General features: G+C 39.0%; 1 protein-coding gene and 1 long non-coding RNA gene across 2 annotated transcripts in view; one reads left to right on the top strand and one right to left on the bottom strand.

Moving 5' to 3' along the window:
* LOC309847255 (uncharacterized protein) overlaps positions 1 to 27,543 on the top strand; it is a gene marked incomplete at its 3' end in the record, with an annotated part of 311,749 nt that overhangs the window by 198,639 nt on the left and 85,567 nt on the right. Inside the window, exon 4 of the mRNA XM_082697197.1 lies at positions 1,455 to 1,551. Coding sequence (XP_082553323.1) covers positions 1,455 to 1,551 — 97 coding nt within the window. The remainder of the gene's footprint in view (positions 1 to 1,454; positions 1,552 to 27,543) is intronic.
* Positions 4,399 to 9,809, bottom strand: LOC309845920. Its single transcript, XR_014301602.1, has 3 exons — positions 9,675 to 9,809; positions 5,399 to 5,483; positions 4,399 to 4,931 (listed from the first exon to the last, which is right to left on the bottom strand). It is a non-coding gene; the product is annotated as an uncharacterized lncRNA (long non-coding RNA).

Genomic DNA, 27,543 nt, shown 5'->3' with positions numbered 1-27,543 from the left:
AAAATGGCACAGCACTTCTCTGCTTTTCTCTCCCTTCAGCCTCCCCCTCTCTTGCCCAACATTCGGTCCCTATCTCTGCCAGACTTCTGGCCAAGACACCTGAGTATGTGCAAGAGTCCCCGTGCTTTAGTTTCCAAGGGCGGCTCTAACAAAGTACCACAAACTGGCTGGCTCACAACAACAGAAATCATTCCTTCACAGGTAAGGAGACCAGAGGTCTGAGGTCAGAGGTCGGCAGAGCCGCGTTCTCTGAAGCTCTAAGGGAGAGCCCGCCTTGGCCTCTCCTAGCTTCTGGTGGCTGCTGGTGATTCTTGTTCCCTGGCTCGCAGCTGCAGGGCTCCAATTTCTGCCTTTGTCTTCACCTGGCTGTCTTCCCTCTTCACACGTCTAAATTTTGTCTCTAATTTCTCATCTTAGAAGGACGCTAGTCTTTGGGTTAGGGCCGATGTGAACCCAGGGTGACTTCGTCTTAAGTTAGCTAACCACATCTGCAAAAGTCTCCCATAGGTTATTTCTATTCCGTGTGAGAGTTATCCCTCATACATGTAAACACACGAACACACACACACACGTTCCTCAGGTGATGCTCACAGACCAGCTGCGATACATGCTTGAACACAGAATATGGAGAGGAGAAATAGAAGTGATAGGTGGTCCTGTCTCAAAATACTTTTTGGACTCATTCGGAAGAAGGGCTTTGCTATTAGAAAACATCACACAGTATGGCACACACTGTGACGGGCTCGCAAAGGACTCCTAGTCCCTCTGGGGTGGAAGGCTCCCTTTGCTGCTGGAGGCATAGGTCAGGGATACAGGATGATGTGTGGGTAATATGGAAAGTTGCCTTAGCAGCAGCATGAACAAACAGCCTTGCATTGGCCACTTTGGGTTGCTTATAGCCATTCCCACAGTCCCTCCCCCAATTGAATCCACTCTTCTCACTCTGTGTTTGCAATATTTTCCATCTCTGAGGTGTTTTTTTTCTTTTTCTTTTTTAAGATTTTACTTATTTATTTGTCAGAGAGCACAAGCAGGGGGAGCAGCAGGCAGAGAAAGAAGCAGGCTCCCCGCTGAGCAAGGAGCCTAATGTGGGACTTGATCCCAGGATGCTGAGATCATGACTTGAGCTGAAGGCAGCTACTCAACCAATTGAGCCACCTGGGTGCCCCACTATCTCTGAGTTTATTAAGGAGAAAGATATTAAAGTTTCCTTCTCATTTCCAAGTTGCCTTTTGCTATTTGATCACTGTCTGCCTTTCATGTTAGAGACTCTCTTCTGATTTTTGTGATCTTTGATTGTCTCTTGACATGTGAGTGAGAGACTAAAAAACTCACTGGGATTGCGGATGCTTAGGTGGGATTTGTGGACTGTGAGTTTCACCCAAGGTGACCTGGCTGGTTCATTTCACTGATGAATCTTTAGTGTTACATCATCCCCCTTGAATCCTTTTTAGGTCCTCCAGAGAAAACGCTTTCAGTATCCCACACAAAGACCAGGCACTGGAACTCTGGGATCCTCCTAGAGGAAGATGGTTGGGGTCTCAACATCTTGTAAGTTCACCTTCACTTAATTTCCTGTTTTCATCTTGAAGCAGTGATTGTTGATGATTTATACATTGCTTGTGGGAATATATTTGCCAAAAATGTGGAAATATGGAAATACTGAAGTATCCTTCAATAGGTGAATGGATAATCAGATTATTGTATATCCATTCGGTGGAATATTATTCAGCAATAAAAAGAAATAAGCTATCAAGCCATGAAAAAAGCAGGATGAACCTAAAATACATATTATACTTTGGACACCTGAGTGGTATAGTCAGTTGAGTGTCCAACTCTTGGCTTTGGCTCAGGTTGTGATCTTAGGGTCATGAGATCAGGTCCTGCATAGGGCTCTGAGCTCAGTGTGGAATCTGCTTGAATTTCTCTCTTCCCCTGCCTCTGCCCCACCCCATGCTCTCTCTCTCTCTCTCTGTAGAAGAAATAAATAAATCTTTAGAAAATACATATTATACATGAAAGCTCAGTCTGGAAAGTTTATGCATTTTATGATTTCAATCATATGACATTATGGAAGTGAAAAAACTATAAAAGAAACAAAAAAATCAGTGGTTGTCAGGAGTTTAGGGACTGGGTAGGTGAAGTATAGGAGGTTTTTAGAATATTACATCCGTTCAGCCTACTTCCATGTTGGCAGGCACCTGACATCATGCTGTCGCCAAAACCCATAGAGCTTTATCTAGCATAAAGGAAACTTTAATTGCCCATCTTTGAACAAATCATTTAGGAGTTCAGGGATCTCAGGAAGGATGGCAATCTGTGACAGGAGAATCATACTGTATTGCAAATGAATGAAACAACCTCACTGAAGGGAGTTGGGGGTGGAAATTGCTGACCTAAGGAACTAGAAATGAGTGGAGTCTGTAAGGCAAAAGGAGTTTTATACTGCACACACATACCCCCTCAACAGTGCACAGCACTCTAATTGATAAAGTTGTTTCCCATGGGGTTATGGCTTCACATTTCTGATACAGCTCTGCGTGTATCCTAGAATTTAAACATCAAATGTATGGCAGATGGTAGGAGCCAGGTTTCTCCCTGTTAGAATGGGAATCCACAGTTGAGCAAGGGGAGGAGGCTTAAATGATCCACATGACCTTGGACTAGAGGGGGAGGCATTAATTAGTGTGCACTCATGTTTCACTTTGTACAGGTACCGATGGTTACTTACCAAAATGTCTGTAAATATGTATCTATAGTTGGGTTCATACACACACATGTCATCCTTGCTCTGTCAGTGGATAGACCCCAGAAACAACAAAACTCCGGTCTCAATGAGAGCACCAAGCAGCTGCATCTTGGTATCTAATACCATTTTCCAATCAAAGGAATCTGGGCTGCTTCTTGAAGAAATGGTTGATTCTGGGGCCAGAGTAGGAAGTATATAAGATGAAGACTGGGGCACCTTCTAGTGACAGGAAGCAAGGAAATGCCAAAGACCAGAGCGATCACAAAACAAAAACTCACCTTGATGGGGTTTTGCCAAAAGGACATTTCAGTCCTACTGAAAAAACAGTAAAAAAACAGCCAAAGCAAGAACGATTTGAGCACCAAATGAAACAAAGTGCTATTGGATGATAACCCAAAGTGCGTAGTAAATATCCTTTAGTCTATGCTAATGCAAACAAATGAGTAAATAAGTAAGTGCAAAAGAAAAGATAAAGCTGGGTGGAAGAATTTCAAAATAATGTACGTAGGCGTTCCATCCTCAGGAAGGAGGCGCACACCTGAAGTGTGGGCTGCACATGGTGACCTCCTTCCAAGGAGTACAGTATGGCAAGCCAGGGGAAGGGTGAATTCATAGAGGAGGAACTGGTACACAAACCCCAGCTAGGGGATTACGGTCACTATCAACAGGGATAGTTCAGCAGGAAAGGACATACCCTTGTTAGGGTGTGGTGAAAAGACCACTTTCTGTCATTTTACCTCTGGTCATCTGTTTCCCAAAAAGCTGTCACTCCATGTTAGTCATGGGACAAACGTGAGACAAATGCCAGGAGAGGGGCCTTTTACAAAATACTTGACCAGTATTCATCAAAACCGTCAAGTTCCTCAAAAATAAGGAAAGGCTGAGGAACTGTCATGGCCAAAACCAAACCAAACAAAACAAAAAAAAGCCTGAGGAGACATGTCAGGTGAATGGGATGTGCTAATCTGGGTGGGATCCTGAAATAGAAAAAGACATCAGGTAAAAAAAAATAATAATAATAATAAGGAAATCTGGATAAACTATGGACGTAACATAATGTCTCCATGTTGGTTCATTAATTGTAACTAAGTTAGTAACAGGGGAGAGAACATGGAGGGGTATTACAGAAATTCTCTCCTCTGTCCTCCCAAACCCTTAGTAAATCTGACACTGTTCTAAAAAAAAAAAAAAAAAAAAAAAAAAAAAAGTCTGTTTTAATAAAATTTTAAGCAAGGAGAAAAGTATCTTATTTCCATCATCCCCTTGGAAATATTTCAGAAAGTGATTTGGCTTCTACATCACCAAAATAAGTTATTCATACACATGAATTTCCCAACACCTAACAATACAGCGGTTCCCTTTCTTACTCATTTAACCCATTGCAGAGATAGGATGGTGTGGCATTTAAATATCACCTTAATACCGTCTCAAAGTCAGTAGCAAAAATCATTAAAAAGTTATCTCAATAAATGAACCCCAGTGCATCGGGACTTCTTCCTATAAAATTATAAACTCCATATTGTATTGAAGGGAGAAGCTAAATATCTATGTAGCATCAGCTCCATATTATAGCAATATAAATACCTATACTATTTAAACAATTCTTAAAAATTAAACCGAAAATAATTGTAAATCCATCAATTGAAGTCTTAGGACTATCTGGTTTTTTTTTTTATTAAAGAGCAATTAACATACAGCACTATATTAGTTTCAAATGTATAGTATAATGATTGAGCAATTTTCTACACTAAGCAGTGCTCATTTGTGTAGTGAGCCCTTAATCCCTTGATCTATTTTACCCATCCTCCCCTTTTTTCTTAGGTCCTTTCCAAGTGAGAACATACAATAGAAAAAAACAGGCTCCATTTGTATCCTGCAGAGGGCAAATAATAACAAGTCATCTTCAATTTAAATGATATCAATAATACTTTCATTAACTAATCAAAATATTCACTGAGTGCAACTTATGGAAAAAGTTATAAATTTCTAGTAGGCAACTAGTTGATATAATTTTGTTTTTCCCTTCCTTCCTATATCAAGTAGGTCCTTAGTCTGTGAGCCTCATGTGGGGGTGGACAGCTCAGCAGAGAGGCCAGGCTCAAGGCAGAGTTAGTGCTCTTTTGCCTTGGAGGTGACCATTATAGCAAGGAGAGTGGATCATCATCTCTTGTACTAAAAGTCCCTAGAAAAAAGAGAAGAGAAGAAATGTTAAGGGACAGGAAGTTGCCAACAGTCATTCTGCGTAACAAATTATTCCCAGACCCGGTGTTATACAGTATTTATTCTCATGCTCCTGGGTCTTCAAGTTGACTGCAGGATGATGCGTATAGACTGTTCTGGGACGTGGGGAGAAGGGAGGGAAGCCCCCCTGGAGAGATCCGCTTCTCCAGGCAGTTACACAAAGCAAGCCTAACCCTGCTAACACATTGAACTTCCATTTGAGTTAAGTTCTTTAAACACCTCAGTGACCAAAGCATGGCTAAGCTCAAAGTTTAAGAGGCATAGAAGCATACTCTGTCTCTAGTGAGAGTGGCTGCAAAACCATGGGGGCAGTCCACGCCCTGGGGAAAGTCCACGCCCTTGAGAAATGTGTGTGTGTAAAGGCATGGGTGGACTAAAATAAGGCAGTGAAGGAAACTAAAGTCTTACCTGCATCAGTCAGGGTGTTTCATACCCAGAGCTCTGTTCTACATTATAGCTTTACAAAATTTGGTCTGCAGAGTGGTTTGTTACTCTCAGGAAAAAAAAAAAAATCAAGAAAACAATTTTATTATATATTTTTTGCAGATTTGAAACATAAGGTAAATTCTAATTTGTCCATAATATCCTATTGTGCTTTTAAATGTCATTACTTCCTTAACAGGTGGTGTTCATCATCTTGGCCAGAGTAATTTTTTTCCCATCAGTTTTTTTTCTTTTTTAATAAGTTTTATTAAAATGTAATTTGCAGAGTACAAAATTTACTAATTTTATTTTATTTTTCAAAATATTTTATTTATTTATTTGACACAGCGAGAGAGAGATCACAAGTAGGCAGAGAGGCAGGCAGAGAGAGAGGGGGAAGCAGGCTCCCCGCCAAGCAGAGAGCCAGATGCGCAGATTGATCCCAGGGCCCTGAGATCATGACTAAAGCCAAAGTCAGAGGCTTAACCCACCGAGCCACCCAGGCACCCCAAAACTTGCTAATTTGAAATGCAAAGTTTGATTGGTTTTGACAAATAGGTACAGTCTTGCAACCACCAGAACTACTATCAAGATACAGGGTATTTTTATCACCCTGGAGAGTGCCCTTGGCCTCCTTTGCCATCAATTTTCTCTCCACTTTCTAGGCTGTGACAACTATTAATTGATAGATCTGACAACATCAATCGATAGATTGATTCTCTATCACTACAACTTTGCCTTTTCTAGATCTAAATGGAGTCATATAGTCTTTTGGGCCTGGCTTAATTAATGGATAGCATAATCATTTTGTGGTCTATCCACAAGCACCTGTATCGCTAAATAGTTCCTTTTTTATTGCTGAGTTGTATTCCGTTGTATAGGCATACCATTACATTGGTTTATTTATTTACCAGTTTATGAGCGCTAAGATCCTTTTTCTCCTGAGGCTATCGTTAGCTTCTTTGCAACCTGGCGTTGAAGTGTTCACTCTTAATCACCATGGTGATGCCACCACAACGAGGCTTCTGTGAACATTCATGCACACATCTTTGTGTGGGCATACATTTTGATTTCTCTTTGGTACATATCTGAGAACGTTATTTCTAGGCTATGTGGGTGTATGCTTATTTTGTAAAATAATTTCCACCTGTTTTCCAAAGTGTCTCTGTTATTTTGCATTCCCATCAGCAATGAGAATTGCACTTACCAATACATAGTATTGTCTGCCATGTTAATTTTAGTCTAAATAGTAAGTGTGTAGAGCTTTCTGGTGATTTTTATTTGCATTTCCCTAATGACTAAGGAAGTTCAACATCATTTTATGTGTTTATTTGCCATCTTCCTTGGTGAAGCTTCTGTTTGCTTATTTTTTCCCATCCTCTCAAATTTGTTTTGTTTTAACTTTTTTTAAATTATGTTCTATTAGTCACCATACAGTACATCATGAAGTTTATGTTTAAATATATTGCCCATCGTTAATTGGCTTCTTTCCTTATTATTGAGTAGTAAGTGTTCTTTATATATTTAAATACAAGATTTTGTCAGATATATATTTTGCATATATTTTCTCCCAGTCCATGGCTAACCTCCTAATTTTCTTAGCACTAGCTCTCAAATGTGAAAGCTTTTGGATGAAGTCCAATTTACCCATTTTTTATATTTTTTTATGAATGTTATGGCCCACTTAAGAATTTTGTGTACATCTCAGGGTCTCACAGCTTTTCTCATATGTTTTTATTTAGAAATTTTATAGTTTTATCTCTTACATGTAGGCCTTTTGTCTGTTTCAAGTTAATGTTTGTATATGTTGTGAGGTAAAGTTTGAGATTGGTTTTATTTTAAATTTTGGGTATTCAGTGCCAGTACCATATGTTGAAAAGACTGTCCTTTCTCCTTGGTATTTTTGTCAGCAGAGCAATTGAACTTTAATGGGTGAGTCCACTTCTGGACTCTGTTCTGTTCTATTGTTCTCTATGTCTGTCCTTCTGCCAATAACACATTGTCCTGATTACTATGGCTTTATACTAAGTCTCGGAAGCAGGTAACATAAAGTCCTCAAATTTGTTTTCTCCAATTGGCTTGGTTATTTTAAATCCATTCCATTTATGTAAATTTTAGACTTAGCTTGTCAGTTACTATAAAAAAATTCCTAATGAGACTTTAACTAGAATTGCATTGAACATATATATAACTTTAAAGAGAATTAAAATCTGAACAGTATTAGTCTCCCAGATGATGAACATAGTATATCTCTCCATTTATTTATGTCTCCTTTAAATTCTCTAAGCAATGTTTTATAATTTTCAATATACAGATCTTGTACATACTTTGTTACATTGATTCACATTTCCTTATTTCATATTATTATAAGTCTATTTCACTAATTTCCATTTCCAATTATTTATTTTTAGTATATAGAAATACAGTGGAATTTTCCATATCAATCTTGCATTCTATATAAAATCTACCTGTTACAAATTTTACTTATTAGTTCTGGTAGCTTTAGACTAGATTATAGGTTCCTTAAAGTTTTTTGACAGGCATTCATATTGTCTTCGAATTAGCAGTTTTGCTTCTTCTTTTCCAAATTGTGTGCCTTTGATTTATTTATTTATTTATTTATTTTGCATTACTGAACTGTCTGGAACCTTGAATACAGTGCTGAATACAAGTGGTGAGAGTGGATATTCTAGCTTGTTCCCATCTCAGGGGCGTGGCATTTTAGTCTTTTACTACTAAATATAATGTTAGTTGTAAGTTTTTGCAGCTTCCTTTTATCAACTGATAAAATTAACTTGTATTCCTGGTTTTTATCATAATGGATGTTGAATTCTGGCCAATGCTTTTCCTGACTCTGTTAAGATACGGTTCTTTTTTAGTTCATTAATATGATGGATTACACTGATTATCTTTTAACTGTTATATCAAAATTATGTTTCTGGGATGAAGCCCACTTGCTCATATTGTATTATCCTTTTAATATGTGGCTCAATTTGACTTGCTAATATTTTATCGTGGATCTATTAAGATTTTTTAAGGATTTTGCATCTATGTTTATGAGACATATTGGTCTTTAGTTTTATCTTCTTATAATGTCTTTGATTTTGGCATCGAAGTAATTATGGCATCATAACATGAGTTAAGAAGTTTTTACTACTTCTCTATGTTCTGGAAAAATTGTAGAATTGGTATTATTTATTTATCATAATTTTGGTACAATTGATTACTGGATCAAGGGCATCTGCAGTTTTTCTGGTACCATTTTTATCTATAAATTTAGTATCTTTGTTAGACATGGAGCTAATCAGGGTACTTCTGTCTTCTTAAGTATATACTTTGGCAGTTTTAGTCTTTCAAATAATTTTTCATGTCATCTGTGCCGTTGAACTTATTGCCTAAAGTAGTCTATAATTTTCGCTTTCCAGCCTTGTAATATCTAGATTTTGTAGTGACATCTCCTGTTTCATTCATGATCTAGATCATTTGTATTGGTCTAACTATACATTTAAAATTTATTGATACTTTCAACAATGCTTGGCAGACAGGTATGTACTATTTGTCTTTTTGTTTATATATATCACATTGCAAATTTGCATCACTATTTTGTTACATTACATTGTATTTCACAAAACAGTCCAGTGGCTTAAAAAAGTAATACATAAATTCTTAAAAGTATTGCTGAAAACTTTAATGTAAATCCTACCACTGAGGGAAAAAATCATAAGCTTAAATAGCTAATAGTTTGTGCAAATATGGAGGATGAATTTGAGCGGGCTACAATGAGTGAATTTATAAGTATCATGATTTTGTAAAGTAGTTAAAAATGAAATGGAAATAGTAAATACAATGATTTTTATCTGAAAATTGGTTTTCAGTGGACTGGAGATCAATTTTCTCCTACCTTTTAATTCATTGTTACAATTTTTTCCCAATAGTGGCATGAAACCTTCAGAATTTAAGCAAGGCACAGTGATCTTCCTAATAAACAAATGGACTTTGTCTAGTACAAGGGAAAATTTATACCTTTCCAGTTAGAAATGATGAATTTTGCTGCTAGAGAAAGAGACGAAGCAAAACATAGTCAAGGTATACCCAGTGAAAATAGGTATAATTCAAGTTATTGTAGAGAAAATATAAAAGAAGTCATAAAGTTAATGATGAACTATGTGTACAGAAGACAAAGTATATTAGTTATCTAATGCAATGTAATAAACTAACATAAAACCTAGGATCTTAAAACAAGTTATATTTATTTTCTCACCATTTCTGTGGGTCAGGCATTTAGGTGTAGCTCATCTGGGCATTTCCGGCTTCAGATCTCTAAAGAAGTCAGAGTTAAGATGTCAGCCCCATCTGAAGGCATTGGAAGGCTTCCCTGGGGTTGTAGGCTCTGCTTGTAGGACAGCTTGCTCTAGTGACTGTTGCTTGGAAACCTCACTTCTTTCATGGTTGTTGAAAGAACTCATTTCCTTGATACGAGGACCCGGTGGTGGAGCTGTCTTGAGTGTTCTCACAAAAGGTCAGCAAGGTTCCTCTAGAGCAAGGGATCCAAGGAGGAAGCTCCAGTGCTTCTGTATGACCTAATCTCCAAAGCTTGTCTCTTTCTGCCATATTCTATTCTAACATGGACCTTTTGAAGACAGGAGTGTCAACAAATTTGCGGACCTATTTGTAAACCATGACAGAAGGCTTCCTATTGGTGAAATTCATAAATAAGAGAACATTTTTGGAATTTCAGTATCATACTATATAAAATAACAATTAATATCAAGTGCTCTTTGCTGGCATTTTGCTTTGAAGTTTAACTAAACCCCATCTGGCATGCAGCAACACATGTGCAGGTGACCTTGAGTGACACAGATTTGAACCATACGGGTCCACCGATAGATGGATTTTTTTAACAAATGCACTATAGTCCTGAAAAGGCATTTCCTTTTCCCTATTTTCTCAATAACATTTGCTTTTCTCTAGCTTACTTTATTTTAAGAACATAGCATGTAATACAGATAACATACACAATATGTATTAAGTAACTGTTTTGTTATCAGTATGAGTTCTGATCAACAGTAAGCCATGAGTAGTTATGAGTTAGTTTGGGGGGAGCCAAAAGTTATACACAGTTATACATAGATTTTCAACTGTTCAGGGAAGTCAGTGCCTCTAATTCCTTCCCCTACCTCCATGTCCGTGTTGTTCAACCATCAACTGTATAAGAAATAACTCCTAGATAACTTCTCATTTGTTTATTAATGAAAATTTGTGTCATGGAAGAATTTTGTTTGTTTGGTGAATGATCACTGTATACACTGTGATGTAGGTTGTCTTGGAGTCCATATTGAATGTTACACTGGTCATATGTATAGAGAGGAAGGATGTAACTAGAGAAAGGAAAAAGGTTGACCCTGATCACAGAGCACTTTATTCACAGAATATCAGTGATGATCAGCCACATTACTGGTTATATTTGTCCAATTTTGAGGGAAATAGGGACATTTTAAGTACAGCCAAATTGTAGCTATTGATTATCTTTTCAGCTTCTTTGGGTAAAGAAAGTGGCAGCCACATAAAATGTTGCTTCTTCATACACAAGAACACATGCACTTAGGGGAATTGGTGCTTACATGAGTTTTTATTAAATGATGAATGTGAGATTGAAACATTTTAATGAAGTTATTATTTCCAGCCATAATTGTTTCTCTGGGTGGCTTTCTTAGGTATAATCCAGAGTGAAAACATAGTGGCTAAGACTTAAGTCAGGAGTCAGGTTTTCTGGATTCAAAACTTAGCAGGACGGTTTACTAGCTACAGGATCTTAGACAAATCATTTCAAACCTCTGTGACTCAATTTCATTATCAGTGAATAAAGTTAATAGTATTACCTATCTTAAAGAATTGTCCCAAGGATCTTATAGGGTAATCTGTATAAAATGCTTGTGCTGCCTGGTATATAGTCATCATGCAATAAACATTAGGTATTTTGACACTTACTATTATATCCTGCACGTATTATTTTAGGGTAAAACACCACAAACTTCAGTTAACCTATAAAATTTCTTAGGAAGTCATATACTTGTGGTTAAAATAGCTCAGCCACCATGATTTTGACCCTTTCTCAGCCCTTAGTGCTTTATTTTAATCATCTGTGAAAAGAATCTGTAACCTATCATTGAACATATTTTAAACCCATATACACAAACATCCATAGAATATAAAGAAATACTTGACTGAGCACAGTGCAACTAAACAGTGGGGTAGGAATCTCTGATTCCACTCTCCAATATAAATCCCTCACCTCTCCAGATTTGCAGTCAGTATGTTTATCAATTTAAAGTAAAGGGGAATCTGTAATTAGTCTGTAGTGAGAAACCTACCCCAGTTTCTGGTCTGCATTCAAGTGTAATGTCCATAACTATCTATTAAAGCCGTAAACTGTGAACTAGAATTTTCAGCCTTAACAGTATTAGAGAATGAGGGGAAAATGATTGGAAGAGGAAACTGACCTTTGAATTGAGCTATTTGTGTTCAGTTGGCTGTAGATATTTTGATGAAATATTTCAACAATATTTTCCTTCCCTCGGGTATGAAATAACCGTTATTTTTTATTTTAAAAATGTATCTTCTAAGTTAAAAAAATTATAAATCTTTTTAAAAAACAAAGTCTTCTAAAACTGGTGCTTGCTTTTTTTTTTTTTTTTCCTGAACTACCCTAATGGGCAAACACCCTCACTCTCATGGAAGTTGAGAGTTTGAGTGATCTCACTGCAGTCAGAGAGAGAGGCAGTGTCCACACAGGAGCCAAAAAGCAAAATAGACAATTCGAGAGACAGAAATTTGGAGCAGGGAAAGGATACTTCCAAGAGGAGGAGGCCAGTCTAGGACAGACTTACAGAGCAGGTGGGATCTGGAGCTCGAAGGAAGTGTGGGACTTTTAGGCATATAAATGGGAAGAGAACTTGTTAAGCAAGGAAAACTATGTAACCAGTAGCTTCACAGTAGGCAGGTATAAGGTGTGTTTCAGGGACAGTGACTAGAATAGTCTGACTAGAAAAAAAAGGGATGAATGATAAGAGAGACCTTGACTAGACCCACACTCTGAGGTCCATCAAAAACTGGGCACCAACTCAGTCCAGTTCTCATGTTAAGGCATCCTCTTATCAACCATACTTAGAAAGAATATGAAAAAGTAAGCGAGGGGGAGAAAGTAATCCTAAAAAAGCATTAAGAGGGAGAAGCCCTATTTCTTGGCTTTATTTCTCCACTTCAGTTTAATATTCTGTATCACCAAGGCACACATTTCTGCCCCTCTAAGAAAGGATCCATGAAGGATGTCTTTCTCTGTCAAAAAGAGAAACCTTTCTTTGTATAATAAAAGTGGTGTGAGGGAATCATTAGTTAAATTGTCATGGTGTTGTTTTTGCTATGAAATGGCAGATTTACTGGCCTTCACTCTTGGTATTTATGACTCTGATGGGGCAGACAACCAAAGTGGATATATATCTCCATGACTTTGAGGCAAATTCAAAAGTCACTTTAGCACTTTATGTTAACAGAATGCAATGATAATCCAGAAATGTAAACAACAGTTTTATTCAGTCATCTTCTTGCTGAAAAGTTTTATCTGTGACTTAATTTTGTGAATACAGAGAATACCGACTCCTGTATGAATGACTATTTCTCAGGCAAGTGCTCTCTCTTCTTCATCTGTCTTTCATTGCCCAACTACTTGACTTTATTCTCTGTAAAGAAACAAAACAAAACAAAACAAACAAACAAACAAAAACCTGACCTTACTGTTTTACTGCTCCAGAGAAATTCGTTCTTTCATTTCTGATGAGTTAACAACCATTAAAAGTAGTCATTAACAACAGCCTTCCTCACTCCCCAGCCCTCAGAACACAGAATTAGGACAATGCTTGGTAAATGTTTATATTCTTTCTCTTTCACCTGCTTTCATAAGAAAAAAAAAATATTCTTGAGAAAAATGTAGACTTGGATGAAATGTAGACTTAGTAGTGGTGTGCCATTTTGAGTCGAGCGCTGGGACATGTCCGAAGACTCATGCGGTACATGTAGGTAGCAGTGTGGAAGAAAGGGGAGATGGGTAGTGAGTAAGGGCAGCATGAACGAGAGAGGGACAGTTCTTTCAGATTAGGTGCTTGAGGTTACTTTAAAAATATCAGGGTACTTGCCCAATGAGAGAGGGCAGGGACTTTGAGAAGAGTTACTGTGACTTCCCTATCATGAGGGCTCACTCTCCTCTCTCACTTGCCTCCCCTCTCTCCTGGCACCCCCTGTAAACCATAGCAATGATTTCCGTAGAGTACAATGGTTAGGGTTCGCCGTCAGACAACATATTTCAACAAATTTCTCAGACGTGAAAAGCAAATGGAAAAGTGATCATGACTAAAAGAAGTAGAGAAAGCTCCACTATAAGAGTCTTACAGAGGGGCACAGCTCAGGTGGCCATTTTCCTTCTCAGAAGAATCTCCACAATCTGAGCGTTTCAGCGGGGAGGAGAGTTGGGGGAGGTACCTCAGTGGTAGGTAATTAAGGAGGGCACATGTGTAATGAGCACTGGGTGTTCTACACAAATAAGGGGTCATGGAACACTACATCAAAAACTAATGATGTGCTGTATGGTGACTAACAAATAATCAATCAATCAATCAATCTGCCTAAGACTGGCAACATGGCAGTAGCAGCAGATTATGGCAGAGCTGGAGAAAGAGGAGTGGGGCTAAAACAAGTGGGTCTTAATACAAAACACACCCTCACCCTCCCTGGCAGAGCCAGCTGCCAACTGAGTATTTGGCCCTAAACAAAACAACAACAAAACCCCAGAGCCCTCCTTTCTGAAGAAATTGAACAGACTCTACACCATCTAGGGAAAAATTAGGAGAGTTAATGTGGTTGCTGGTGTTCCTAAGAAAGACTTTTCTTTTTGGCTTCTAGAATGCCTCTCCCCACACACGCAGCACCCAGGACGAGGGGCTGGCTCCCCACTCCTCACCTCCTCAGGCTGCAGCCATGGTGTCTGTCTGCAAGCCCCACCCCTGCTCCCACAGAGCCTGCAGTCCACATTCTTTCATTGGTGCCATCGACTCAAAGTCCAGAGACAGTCCAGGGTTTTCAGTCAGTTTATCAGAACTTCCAGCATGAATAAAAAGACCAAATTAAACAAAAATAAAAACTGACTGAGAAGAAACAGAGCTAATGCAGCGAACAAAAAAAGAACTTAAAAAAAAAAAATACAGACCCCTCTTTTCCTAAGAGAAATTTGAGAAAATATTACATCCACAAACCAAGAACAGGAGGCTATGAGAAAAGGGACCATCAGTGAACAAGAAATAGCTCTCAGAAATTAAAAAAAAAATTAAAATATATATATATATATATATATATATAAAATTACCAAAACACAGATTTGAAGGAGAGAGTAGAAAATAAAGGGAAGATAGTCTCCCAGAACATACTGGAAAGAAAGGAGAAAGACAATTAAAGAGGAGAAACAGAATCTAATTAGAAATATTTTCAAGGCGCCTGGGTGGCACAGTGGGTTAAAGCCTCTGCCTTCAGCTCAGGTCATGATCCCAGGGTCCTGGGTTCGAGTCCCACATCAGGCTCTCTGCTCAGCGGGGAGCCTGCTTTCTCCTCTCTCTCGGCCTGCCTCTCTGTTTACTTGTGATCTCTGTCAAATAAATAAATAAAATATTTTAAAAAAATATTTTCAGAAAGAAAGACCTGAAAAAATGAAGAGCACCACATTTCTATACAAATAGTAAGATACACATTTTCTGACCTAAAGGGAGATGCAATTCTTCCAACTGAAATGGCCACCATACATGTATTCTCTCCCTCCCCCTCCCTCTCTCTTCCTCTTTCTCTCCCTTTCCCTTCCTCTCCCTTCACCTCTCCCTCCGCCTCTCTCTCACTTTCTCTCTCTCCCTACTAAATATGTGAGGTAAGTTAAGTCCTAACTTCTTACAGAAGGAAGTTCAGAAAATGTATAAAGTAGAAAAATAATGGCATTAAAACTGGTCGAGTTTTTCTCTTGGGAAGGGATGTTGACTGGGTAGGGGCAGGATGGTAAGCAAGTGTTTTAGGTATTTTATTTGCTTTGTTTTCTGTTATAAGCTACACTGTGTTATTTCTTTTTATTTTTAATGGGCATCTATTTCACTTTGCCTTTTAAAAATGTAACCCATATTTAAGTAAGAATTGTAAACTATGCACCTAAGACAGATACTTAATTAAAATTGTAAAATGGATGAAGAAAAACCTAAGAACACCAGCCTCTGGTTCTCCATCATTTCTCCAAACTGCTGGTTGTGTCTTGCTTTCCTTCCCTGTCTCTATTCAGAACCCCGGGATCTCTCTCTACCATTTGATATCAAGCCAAGGTTCAAAGTTTAGTTACCAAGCTTTAGTCTTTGAACAGCAGTCTCAGACTTAAATTCAGGTTCTTAGGTATAGAAAAAACAAGCTCTCTTTGCTTGAGTTCTTAATATCACATCGGTCCTGTATGTTCACATCAGCCCTAAGTATTTAGTTCAGAACAGAGCAACAGGTAGGGAGTGACAATTAATCATTTGTTTGATGACAGAAGCTCTTATCCTAGTGATCCATTGTTATGTTGAGGAGATCCGTGAATTTCCTCAAATTGAATGCCAATTACTCATTTTTTCCATCTTTGGGGGTTTTTCCTTTCCCCAGGAGAAAGTCCATAGCTTTTATGAAAATCTCGTAGGACTCCTTGACTCAATAATATACAAGCATTATTGACATATATGCCCCCATTAACCCTTTCCACAACTTTTGAGGCAATAGAAGAAGAGAAATAACATTTATTGAGTATATATGATGCTTACAGATTTATCATTGAATTTTTCCAACACCATCATGAGGTCAGTGTTATTATTCCCATTTTAACAAGGCCCCAAGGGCAAAGGACCAAGTTGGTCCTCAAATTCATTTCTGTGTATTTGGAAGACCCATGCTCTTTCTAGTATATCATGATGTCTCCTTGTCTGTGCCTTTAGTTACTAGATAGTTAATTTTTTCTCCTACTGGAGGAAAAAAAGGGAGTTTTATGGGGAAGGCCTGTGTTTTTGCTCTAATGATTTGCATAGCAAGAAAGATGACCTTATACTGTTCCCAGTGCTCCATGGGATTAAAGTGCAGTGATGTGAGAACTCAGGAATCTCCTGCATGAACAAGCAGAAGAGAGACCTACCGACCACCAGTTCTCAAGCTACTGGCACCACTTGCTGTCTGTGGATCATAACATAAATGTTCACACTCTATAAAACTAGAGAAAGAAACAAGGAAGGAAAAAGCTGTGAAACACTGAAGACACAGTTCACTTAATAAAAAAAAAAAAAAAAACCCTAGAAAATCAAGACTCAAGACTTCTCTCTTCATCATTAAACACAATTAATGGGGTTGCCAACGACAAAAAAATGAAGTTGCCAAATGAGCCTGAAATCACAATGGTGCCCACTTAGCAAACACAACATCAGCTGCCCCAAATACATGGCTGGGCATCTGCTTTGTATTCAAGGTGGCGAGCCCCTCAATCGCACCATCTTAGCTAGTTTTTCTTACCACCTCTGTTCTTTAAGAAATACCGAAAGTAATTAGTTTGATGACTTGGAAAACTCCTCTTAAAATCCCTACAACATTTGGTAAAAAGAGCACAAGAAAACCTGTCCAACTGATAAATACCTAATTTACAACAGTTAACCCCATGTGTTCCTCCTTCTCTTGGCAAAGTAAATGGAAGTGTAGTCACAGTAGGAATAGTTTTTGTTTTTGTTTTTAATGTATAGCCAGTTCTGAGAGTAGGTGTATTTTGTAGGTTCTCAATATTTTGGATAGTTTAGATGAGAATATGGAAATTGAACTTCCAGTTGGCTGGTAAATCTACTTATATTACCTGTAAACTTGGGCTACTGATGAGTTTTAAAACTGTCTTGTCTATGCTATTATGCCAAAGAGCATGATATTTTTTTCCTACTATTTTATTATAGGTGGTTCTTGCTTTTTGTACTTCCAGGGATAGGAATCTCATCTCCTTATGATTATTTGTAAAAGAGATTTTAGATGGAGAATGAAGGCTCTGTTTATGCTGGGAAGCAGGTATGGCCAAGTGTGTCTTGCAGAGACTGGTTGAGCAGCCCCACAGAAGTCTACCCACAAAGGGTCTTGTAGGAAAAGTTTGTTCAAAGGGAGGAAAGTAGAGGAATGCAAATTTGGTTCAAGGTTAATGATATAAATACTCCTTGTGATGCCTGCACATCCCACGCCCCTAAGGCAACCTTCTGCACAGAAAACACTGCTTATACTACTTCTCAGAAATTCTACTTCCATGTCTGCTAAAAGGCAATGGACCATATGATCTACAACTACCACTAATTGGACCAGGGGTGACCACCTCACCCCAAATGGGCCCATTAGGCTCTCTCCCATGGGAAATTTTAAATAGCTCCCAGAGACCCTGGTTAATCTTTGTTGAACACTCAGAAAGTTAGTGTCCACTGAGGCAGACATTCTCTACCCTGAACACAGAGAAGCAATGAAAGCTGACTTAAAAATACATAAAGCAAACTCCTAAGAGAAAAGTCTGTGGCTCCAGAGAGTTTCTGCCTTGGCTCCAGATCCTGCTGGATTTTCTGCTTGTAATCTCTTATAAAGCTTAGATATGTCCCACTGGAATACCCGTGTATCTATACAAGAAGTTTTTCATCTCCTTACACTCATTGGAGTTAATGTTGGTCATTTGTTTAATTCCTGGGGAGAGGGACTGCAGAGTTCATGGAAGCAAAGAAGGGAAGCAGAAGGGAGGAAGGAGAAAAAGGTTGTCTGTAAAGTATTAAGAGCACAAGTCTGCATCACAAAGAGTGGCATAAATTGACCATGAACCTTCCTTAATTGGAGTAATTGTTTAACCACAGTTAGTCTCAAGGCGACCCAGCAGACTAAGCATAAGAGAAACCATAGTTGTCAGAAACCAGGAAGTAGCTGAAGAAAACATGGCAGGTCTCTGTGGTGGAGACCTCCGTGGGTTTTCTTTGGCTGATGAGGCTGCAGTGGTACCTTTGGTAATGTGCAATAATCAGCCAGAGACAGAAAATGTTATTAGGTAATCTTAGAGACCAAGAGCTGGTTCTCAAAGACACAAGTAATACTCCTTGGGTACTCCTAGAAACATTTGGGGGAGAGAAGTTTGGAGTCCCCACTGCCAGGTTGGGATGTGTCCACAGAATTACTGTTTTGTTACAGTTACTTGGACCTATTTTTAACCTTCAGGTTGGAATAGCCAGAGTTAACTAGATATATACACATGCGTAAGTTCAGTTACTGTATAACTAAAGAGGATAGTCATTTGATAACGCTTCAAATATTTGAAGACAATTATGAAGCCTTTGCTAAATCTGAGAATCCGCAATCCATACCGGTGTTTTATACCAGTGACTTCAGCATTTTCTTCACTGACCCCGGGTCTGTACATTAGACATGTCCTTCACATCAGACTCCCCTGGGACACTTGCTCAAAACAAAAATACATACTCTTTGTCCCATCTTCAGAGATTCCAATTTAGTAGATCAAGGATAGGGGTCATAAATCTCTATATTTTAAACCGATGATTCTTACATCACTGGCCATTTTGTATAGAGGGTTTTGTCTTACTGGTGTCTGCTTTGCAAATATACCATTAGTCAGTTACGCGATTTTCCAGAAGGAAAAGTGTATTCACCTGTTAGGGTCCAACAAAACTGTTGATCATTTCTTTACCCAGATTCTGTCAGTGCGGCCTGGGGATGGCCTGGGCTGTTTATCAGTCTCTCTTGATTTATTACTACTTTGTAGTAAACTAAAATTCATCTGTTTTTTTTTTTTTTTTTTGCATGAAGAACTTTTGCTCTATGCAATCCATACTTGTGTAATTTGTATTTTGAACCTAAAAGGAAAAGTTCCTATTTCCTTTTGATATTGTATATTAATTTGATTCATAGAGATCTTTTAGATTCATCAGGAGTTTAAGGAGTAGACCTGCCATTCTTTGCAGTTTTATATTACATGCATATTATAGAAGCATGTTTCTATGACTTCATAGAAATCGTTAATAGGAATTTCATATGGATTAGCACCAAGAGCAGAGGATCTAGAACTTTATTGGAGAAAGGCTTGCACAGAGGCATGGCATCATTTCATATGCTGCTGTCCCATGTTGCCACAAACTTGGTGTCTTCATACAAAACAAATTAATTATCTTATAATTCTGGAGGTAAGAAGTCCAAAATGGGTCTCTCTAAGGCTAAAATCGACCTGTTGCAGGGCTGCGTTCCTTCTGGAGGCTTTAGGAGAGAACCTGTTTTCTTGATTTTTCCAGTTCCTGGAGGCTGCCTACATTCCTTGGCCCATGACCCCTGCATTCTTTGACTTATAGCTGGTCAGGTCCCAATGTCATCTCTCTGGTCCTGATTCTTCTGCCTCCTCCTTCTTGTGATTACACTGGGTCCTGGATAATCCCCTTTAAAGTTACATGATTAGCAAACTGGATTCCAATGTAGCCTTCATTCCACCTTGCTGATTCACATGACATACCCACAAGTTCCGGGGGTTAGGCACTCTGCCACCACCAGCATCAGTGGTAACAGTTGCCTGATGTCATTAGACATTTCAGATTTCAGAGCCTGTACCCATATAACGACTCACTCCTCCTGGGGGTCCACTAACGGCAGCTGTGATTGAACCCATTTTCGAGACGAAGAATCTGAAGCCGGGAGAGTATGGAAGCTCCCTTCCTGTTGGTTTCTAAGTAAGTGATGGAATGTGACCAGCGCCTGTGTGTTTGATTGCTGGCCCAGCGATCTTTATAATCATTTAAGCAGCAATGAGTTCACCTAATGTCTTATCATCTAACATTGCCCCGTGTTGGTCATAAAACATCATGAAAGACATTGTCAGATACACATTTCTCTGTCACTGCCCTAATCAACAAGCCAAGTAACTTATCAGAAAAGGAAATAAAATTTAATTTTTCAACATGTCCCTGGAGAGCTCCTGTTCCATCCTTGTGACAGCTGCTTTTCTTTTCATTTATTGATTTTTTTTTTCCTTTTGAAGAATTTCAAGATCACTCAAAGGCCAGTCTCAGGTGTTTTTAGAGCTTGATGACCCTCCTACTGTCCTGTTCATTCTGAGATGGACCTTTTATGCATTTGGATGATATACTCTTCGGAATTCCTCCAACCCCCTAGAAACTGAATCTTCCTGACCACCAGGCGATGGAACCGAAATGCAACTGTTTTATGTTTCAAACCATCAAGGTTCCTCTCCATTGTCTCTGCCTAGAATTGCTGCCTTTCCCTCTATTTGGTTTCTTCTCTGTGTCACTGTTTTTTACTTGCCAACTTGTTGATAGCAATTTTAATTCCCTTCTGCCTTTTAAAAAAAACTCCCCTTTCTTGGCTTCCTTCCTTTATTATGTCTTCCATCCTATCCCAGAGACCTTTAGCCGATTTAATAATCTCCTCCATGGAGGCACATACTTAAAGTGCTTTTTTTTTTTTTTCTTTTTCCTCATCAAGCAAAGAGACCAGATTGCATTCACAGCGAGCAATACTTGTGCTTGAGAGCCCTGGATAGGACGATATGAAGACCTGCGGCAGCCTTGTAGGTTCTTGTGTATTGAGGGCACAGGGCTAGGGAGGTTGCGTCACCCCCGTTTGGTAGCCGCGTCCACGGCTGGCCATCGCTTTCCACGTTGCTTCGTGTTGCAATCTGCATTTTGTTTCTTTTTTTTTGCTTCCCTTTTTCCTGTGCCGCCCCTCCACTGGCACATCCCCCCAAGGTCCTCTGCCCTCTTTTCTTTTTCTTAAAAGATTTTTTATTTATTTATCAGAGATAGGGAGAAAGAACACAAGCAGGGGGAGCAACAGGCAGAAGGAGAAGCAGACTCCCTGCTGAGCAAGGAGCGGGGTGCGGGACTCAATCCCAAGACCCCAGGATCACAACTTGACCTAAAGGCAGATGCTTAACCGACTAAGCCACCCAGGCCTCCCTGCCTTCTTTTCTTTTTATTCTGCCCGTCTGTGAGATCGCGTTTCTTCTCATGATGTCTCCTTCAATATAGTCCCAAACATCAAACTCACCGAAACATCGTGTTCTTGACAGAAACTTAGCATACCCAGGACGGAAAACTTCACCAGCGCTATGTGATCTGTTCTCCTGAATTCGTTCACTTATAATTTTGTCCAAGTTACTCCTGTAACATCTTTGTTGGCCCCCTCCCTCCCTAACTATAATAATTTCTCCCCAAATACAGCTATTACTTCCTCGCCTACCTCCACAGTCTCTGCTGCGTTCGGTCATTTCCCCTGCTATCATCCTAGCTCAAAAACTTATTATATGCTGCATGATTGCAATAATCTAACTCAGTGAGTCTCATCCCTGGTTGCACATTAGAATCACCTGGGGGAGCTTTGAAAAAAAAATTCCTATCTGGTCCCAACCTCAGAGATTCTGATTAAATTGGGCTGGGGCGGGACCCAGCCTTGACATTTCAAAAAACAACTCCCCAGGGGATTCTAATATGCAGCCAGCCCTGAGAACTACCAACTAACCTTCAATTTATCCCCCTCTTCAATCTATTTTGCATGTGAGATCATGATTCCAAATGGTTCTTTCTTCATATACACCCACTCAAAAGCCTCAGTTCATTAACACCTATGAGATAATTTTCAAATTCATTAGGTTAACTTCTGCCGACCCATAATCTGGTCCCAATCAACCCTATTAGCATGATTACATGATCCACTAAGATCTCATCTCCTGAACAGGCCTTGCAATTTCCTGCCTTGGTGCACCGTTGACACCCCTTTTCTGTACCCATTTCTGCCTTCTGAGAATATACTCAACATTTCTGTATTTCCAGCCTGAAGCTTTTCGCTTTTTTTCTACCTGATCACGTTCTTCCTTAAAATCCAAATCATTTTCAGTTAATGCTAAACCCCAGGTACTTTGCACCGGAGCCTATAGTTGGCTGAAAGATCAAGCTATTGTAATAGACAGAACAGGTCGGAATCCTAGTTTCTCTGTTTCCCTTTCGTGTGACTTTGGGGTGTCGTGGAGTCTCCCTGAGTTTTGTTTTTCTGACATGTTAAATGAGGGCACCCATCTCCTAGACTTTGCTGAGAATGAGGGCAAGTGGAGTCAAGTATGGAAAATGCCTCACACGGGTGATGTGTGGGGTAAATGTTAGCTATTTATTTATTATTATCAGTGTTTGTGAATATGTGCCATCACCCCAAATAGACTATTGACACTGGAGTAAAATACTGGCTCTTACAAAGTCCTCGTACTCACAATGTCTGTTGTTCCGTGAATATGGCAAGTGTTGCTTGATAAAAACTTCTAAGTATATCTCCAGAATAGATCACATCCTCGGTCCTAAATCAGGACTCAACCGGTATCAAAAGATTGGGATCATTCCCTGCATATTTTCAGACCACAATGCTCTGAAGCTAGAACTCAACCACAAGAGGAAGTTTGGAAAGAACCCAAATACATGGAGACTAAACAGCATCCTTCTAAAGAATGAATGGGTCAACCGGGAAATTAAAGAAGAATTGAAAAAAATCATGGAAACAAATGATAATGAAAATACAACGGTTCAAAATCTGTGGGACACAACAAAGGCAGTCCTGAGAGGAAAATATATAGCGGTACAAGCCTTTCTCAAGAAACAAGAAAGGTCTCAGGTACACAACCTAACCCTACACCTAAAGGAGCTGGAGAAAGAACAAGAAAGAAACCCTAAGCCCAGCAGGAGAAGAGAAATCATAAAGATCAGAGCAGAAATCAATGAAATAGAAACCAAAACAATAGAGCAAATCAACGAAACTAGGAGCTGGTTCTTTGAAAGAATTAATAAAATTGATAAACCCCTGGCCAGATTTATCAGAAAGAAAAGAGAAAGGACCCAAATAAATAAAATCATGAATGAAAGAGGAGAGATCACAACTAACACCAAAGAAATACAAACTATTATAAGAACATACTATGAGCAACTCTACGCCAACAAATTTGACAATCTGGAAGAAATGGATGCATTCCTAGAAACATATAAACTACCACAACTGAACCAGGAAGAAATAGAAAGCCTGAACAGACCCATAACCAGTAAGGAGATTGAAACAGTCATTAAAAATCTCCAAACAAACAAAAGCCAAGGGCCAGACGGCTTCCCGGGGGAATTCTACCAAACATTTAAAGAAGAACTAATTCCTATTCTCCTGAAACTGTTCCAAAAAATAGAAATGGAAGGAAACTTCCAAACTCGTTTTATGAGGCCAACATCACCTTGATCCCAAAACCAGACAAGGATCCCATCAAAAAAGAGAGCTATAGACCAATATCCTTGATGAACACAGATGCGAAAATTCTCACCAAAATACTAGCCAATAGGATTCAACAGTACATTAAAAGGATTATTCACCACGACCAAGTGGGATTTATTCCAGGGCTGCAAGGTTGGTTCAACATCTGCAAATCAGTCAATGTGATACAACACATCAATAAAAGAAAGAACAAGAACCATATGATACTCTCAATAGAAGCCGAAAAAGCATTTGACAAAGTACAGCATCCCTTCCTGATCAAAACTCTTCAGAGTGTAGGGATAGAGGGCACATACCTCAATATCATCAAAGCCATCTATGAAAAACCCACCGCAAATATCATTCTCAATGGAGAAAAACTGAAAGCTTTTCCACTAAGGTCAGGAACACTGCAGGGATGTCCATTATCACCACTGCTATTCAACATAGTACTAGAAGTTCTAGCCTCAGCAATCAGACAACAAAAGGAAATTAAAGGCATCCAAATCGGCAAAGAAGAAGTCAAATTATCACTCTTCACAGATGATGTGATACTATATGTGGAAAACCCAAAAGACTCCACTCCAAAACTGCTAGAACTTGTACAGGAATTCAGTAAAGTGTCAGGATATAAAATCAATGCACAGAAATCAGTTGCATTTCTCTACATCAACAACAAGACAGAAGAAAGAGAAATTAAGGAGTCTATCCCATTTACAATTGCACCCAAAACCATAAGATACCTAGGAATAAACCTAACCAAAGAGGCACAGAATCTATACTCAGAAAACTATAAAGTACTCATGAAAGAAATTGAGGAAGACACAAAAAAATGGAAAAATGTTCCATGCTCCTGGACTGGAAGAATGAAAATTGTGAAAATGTCTATGCTACCTAAAGCAATCTACACATTTAATGCAATTCCTATCAAAGTACCATCCATCTTTTTCAAAGAAATGGAACAAATAATTCTAAAATTTATATGGAACCAGAAAAGACATCAAATAGCCAAAGGGATATTGAAAAAGAAAGCCAAAGTTGGTGGCATCACAATTCCGGACATCAAGCTCTATTACAAAGCTGTCATCATCAAGACAGCATGGTACTGGCACAAAAACAGACACATAGATCAATGGAACAGAATAGAGAGCCCAGAAATAGACCCTCAACTCTATGGTCAACTAATCTTCGACAAAGCAGGAAAGAATGTCCAATGGAAAAAAGACAGCCTCTTCAATAAATGGTGTTGGGAAAATTGGACAGCCACATGCAGAAAAATGAAATTGGACCATTTCCTTACACCACACACGAAAATAGACTCAAAATGGATGAAGGTCCTCAATGTGAGAAAGGAATCCATCAAAATCCTTGAGGAGAACACAGGCAGCAACCTCTTCGACCTCAGCCACAGCAACATCTTCCTAGGAACATCGCCAAGGGCAAGGGAAGCAAGGGCAAAAATGAACTATTGGGATTTCATCAAGATCAAAAGCTTTTGCACAGCAAATGAAACAGTTAACAAAATCAAAAGACAACTGACAGAATGGGAGAAGATATTTGCAAACGATATATCAGATAAAGGACTAGTGTCCAAAATCTATAAAGAACTTAGCAAACTCAACACTCAAAGAACAAATAATACAATCAAGAAATGGGAAGAGAACATGAACCGACATTTCTGCAAAGAAGACATCCAGATGGCCAACAGACACATGAAAAAGTGCTCCATATCACTCAGCATCAGGGAAATACAAATGAAAACCGCAGTGAGATACCACCTCACACCAGTCGGAATGGCTAAAATCAACAAGTCAGGAAATGATAGATGCTGGCGAGGATGTGGAGAAAGGGGAACCCTCCTACACTGTTGGTGGGAATGCAAGCTGGTGCAACCACTCTGGAAAACAGCATGGAGGTTCCTCAAAATGTTGAAAATAGAACTGCCCTATGACCCAGCAATTGCACTACTGTGTATTTATCCTAAAGATACAAACGTAGTGATCCAAAGGGGCACGTGCACCCGAATATTTATAGCAGCAATGTCCACAATAGCCAAACTATGGAAAGAACCTAGATGTCCATCAACAGATGAATGGATCAAGAAGATGTTGTATATATACACAATGGAATACTATGCAGCCATCAAAAGAAATGAAATCTTGCCATTTGCGACAACATGGATGGCACTAGAGTGTATCATGCTTAGCGAAATAAGTCAAGTGGAGAAAGACAACTATCATATGATCTCCCTGATATGAGGAAGTGGTGATGCAACATGGGGGCTTAAGTGGGTAGGAGAAGAATAAATGAAACAAGATGGGATTGGGAGGGAGACAAACCATAAGTGACTCTTAATCTCACAAAACAAACTGAGGGTTGCTGGGGGGAGGGGGGTTGGGAGAAGGGGGGTAGGTTATGGACATTGGGGAGGGTATGTGCTTTGGTGAGTGCTGTGAAGTGTGTAAACCTGGCGATTCACAGACCTGTACCCCTGGGGATAAAAATATATGTTTGTAAAAAATTAAAAAAAAAAAAAAACTTCTAAGTATATCAAGTGCAGTTTAGGTGAGCATGACCTCTAGCCTAGCTGTAGTGCCTTCTGGTGCTGGATGGGCAATAACATAAAAAATTCTGATTCAAAGCTTATCTTTTCCATAGCATAGCTTTTGAAAGAGATAGAAAAACACCTTGAAGTATTTTGAAATGTTTACAGTTCACAAGGTGTAAGTCTAATGTCACTCTTTCAGGCCTCCTCAATATCTTGAAATTCAGCTGAACGTATTTGGTCCATCCGCCAGAATATGACTGTTTATATAATTCTAACAAAAATGGACCAGCAACTGGAGGAGTAATTAATTCTTTTGAGGCCACTCTCCTGATTTTTATGGATTCCTTATCCAGGAAAGCAGTGGCAAGTGGTGCCTTCCTTGTCTGAATACCACCATGATTAAACTCTGTGCAAACAGATTTCCAATGGAATTACATAAGGGACACTCAGGTCACTTTAAAGATCAGCACATCTCACTTCATGAGGTTTTAAGTCATAGAAAGTCTAGGTTAAGATATTTCTCTTTTCCAGTTTATTCTACTGGGATTTTCCTCTTTTTTCTTATGCCATTTTCTCCTAATCCCGATCAGTAGAGCTAATTCTGAAAGGCTAATCCAGAATCAGCTTGCCGTGATGCAACATGGAGGCTTAAGTGGGTAGGAGAAGAATAAATGAAACAAGATGGGATTGGGAGGGAGACAAACCATAAGTGACTCTTAATCTCACAAAACAAACTGAGGGTTGCTGGGGGGAGGGGGTTTGGGAGAAGGGGGTGGGATTATGGACATTGGGGAGGGTATGTGCTTTGGTGAGTGCTGTGAAGTGTGTAAACCTGGTGATAAAAATATATGTTTATAAAAAATAAAAAGTTAAAAAAAAAAAAAAAAAAAGAAAATAAACATTATAACGATTGACATAAAATTCTGCCCAAAAGCCAGAAGCAATCAGTCCTAACATTCAGCACACACTATTATGGACTGAATTGTGTACCCACTTCTCCCACTCAGATTCTGCTATTGAAGCCCTATCCCCCACCATACGTGCATTTGGGGATAAGGCATTTTAGGAGTGATTAAGGCTAAAAGAGCTAATAAGGGTGCAGCCCTAATTCTATAGGATTGATGTTTTATAAGAAGGGGAAGAGACCCCAGCAATCTCTTCTCCTCACAGAGGAAAAGCCACAGGAAAACAGTGAGTA

The sequence above is a fragment of the Mustela nivalis genome, assembly GCF_964662115.1.
Source record: "Mustela nivalis genome assembly, chromosome: 13".
Classification (NCBI taxonomy): Eukaryota; Metazoa; Chordata; class Mammalia; order Carnivora; family Mustelidae; genus Mustela; species Mustela nivalis.
This window is presented reverse-complemented; position numbering and strand designations above follow the sequence as displayed.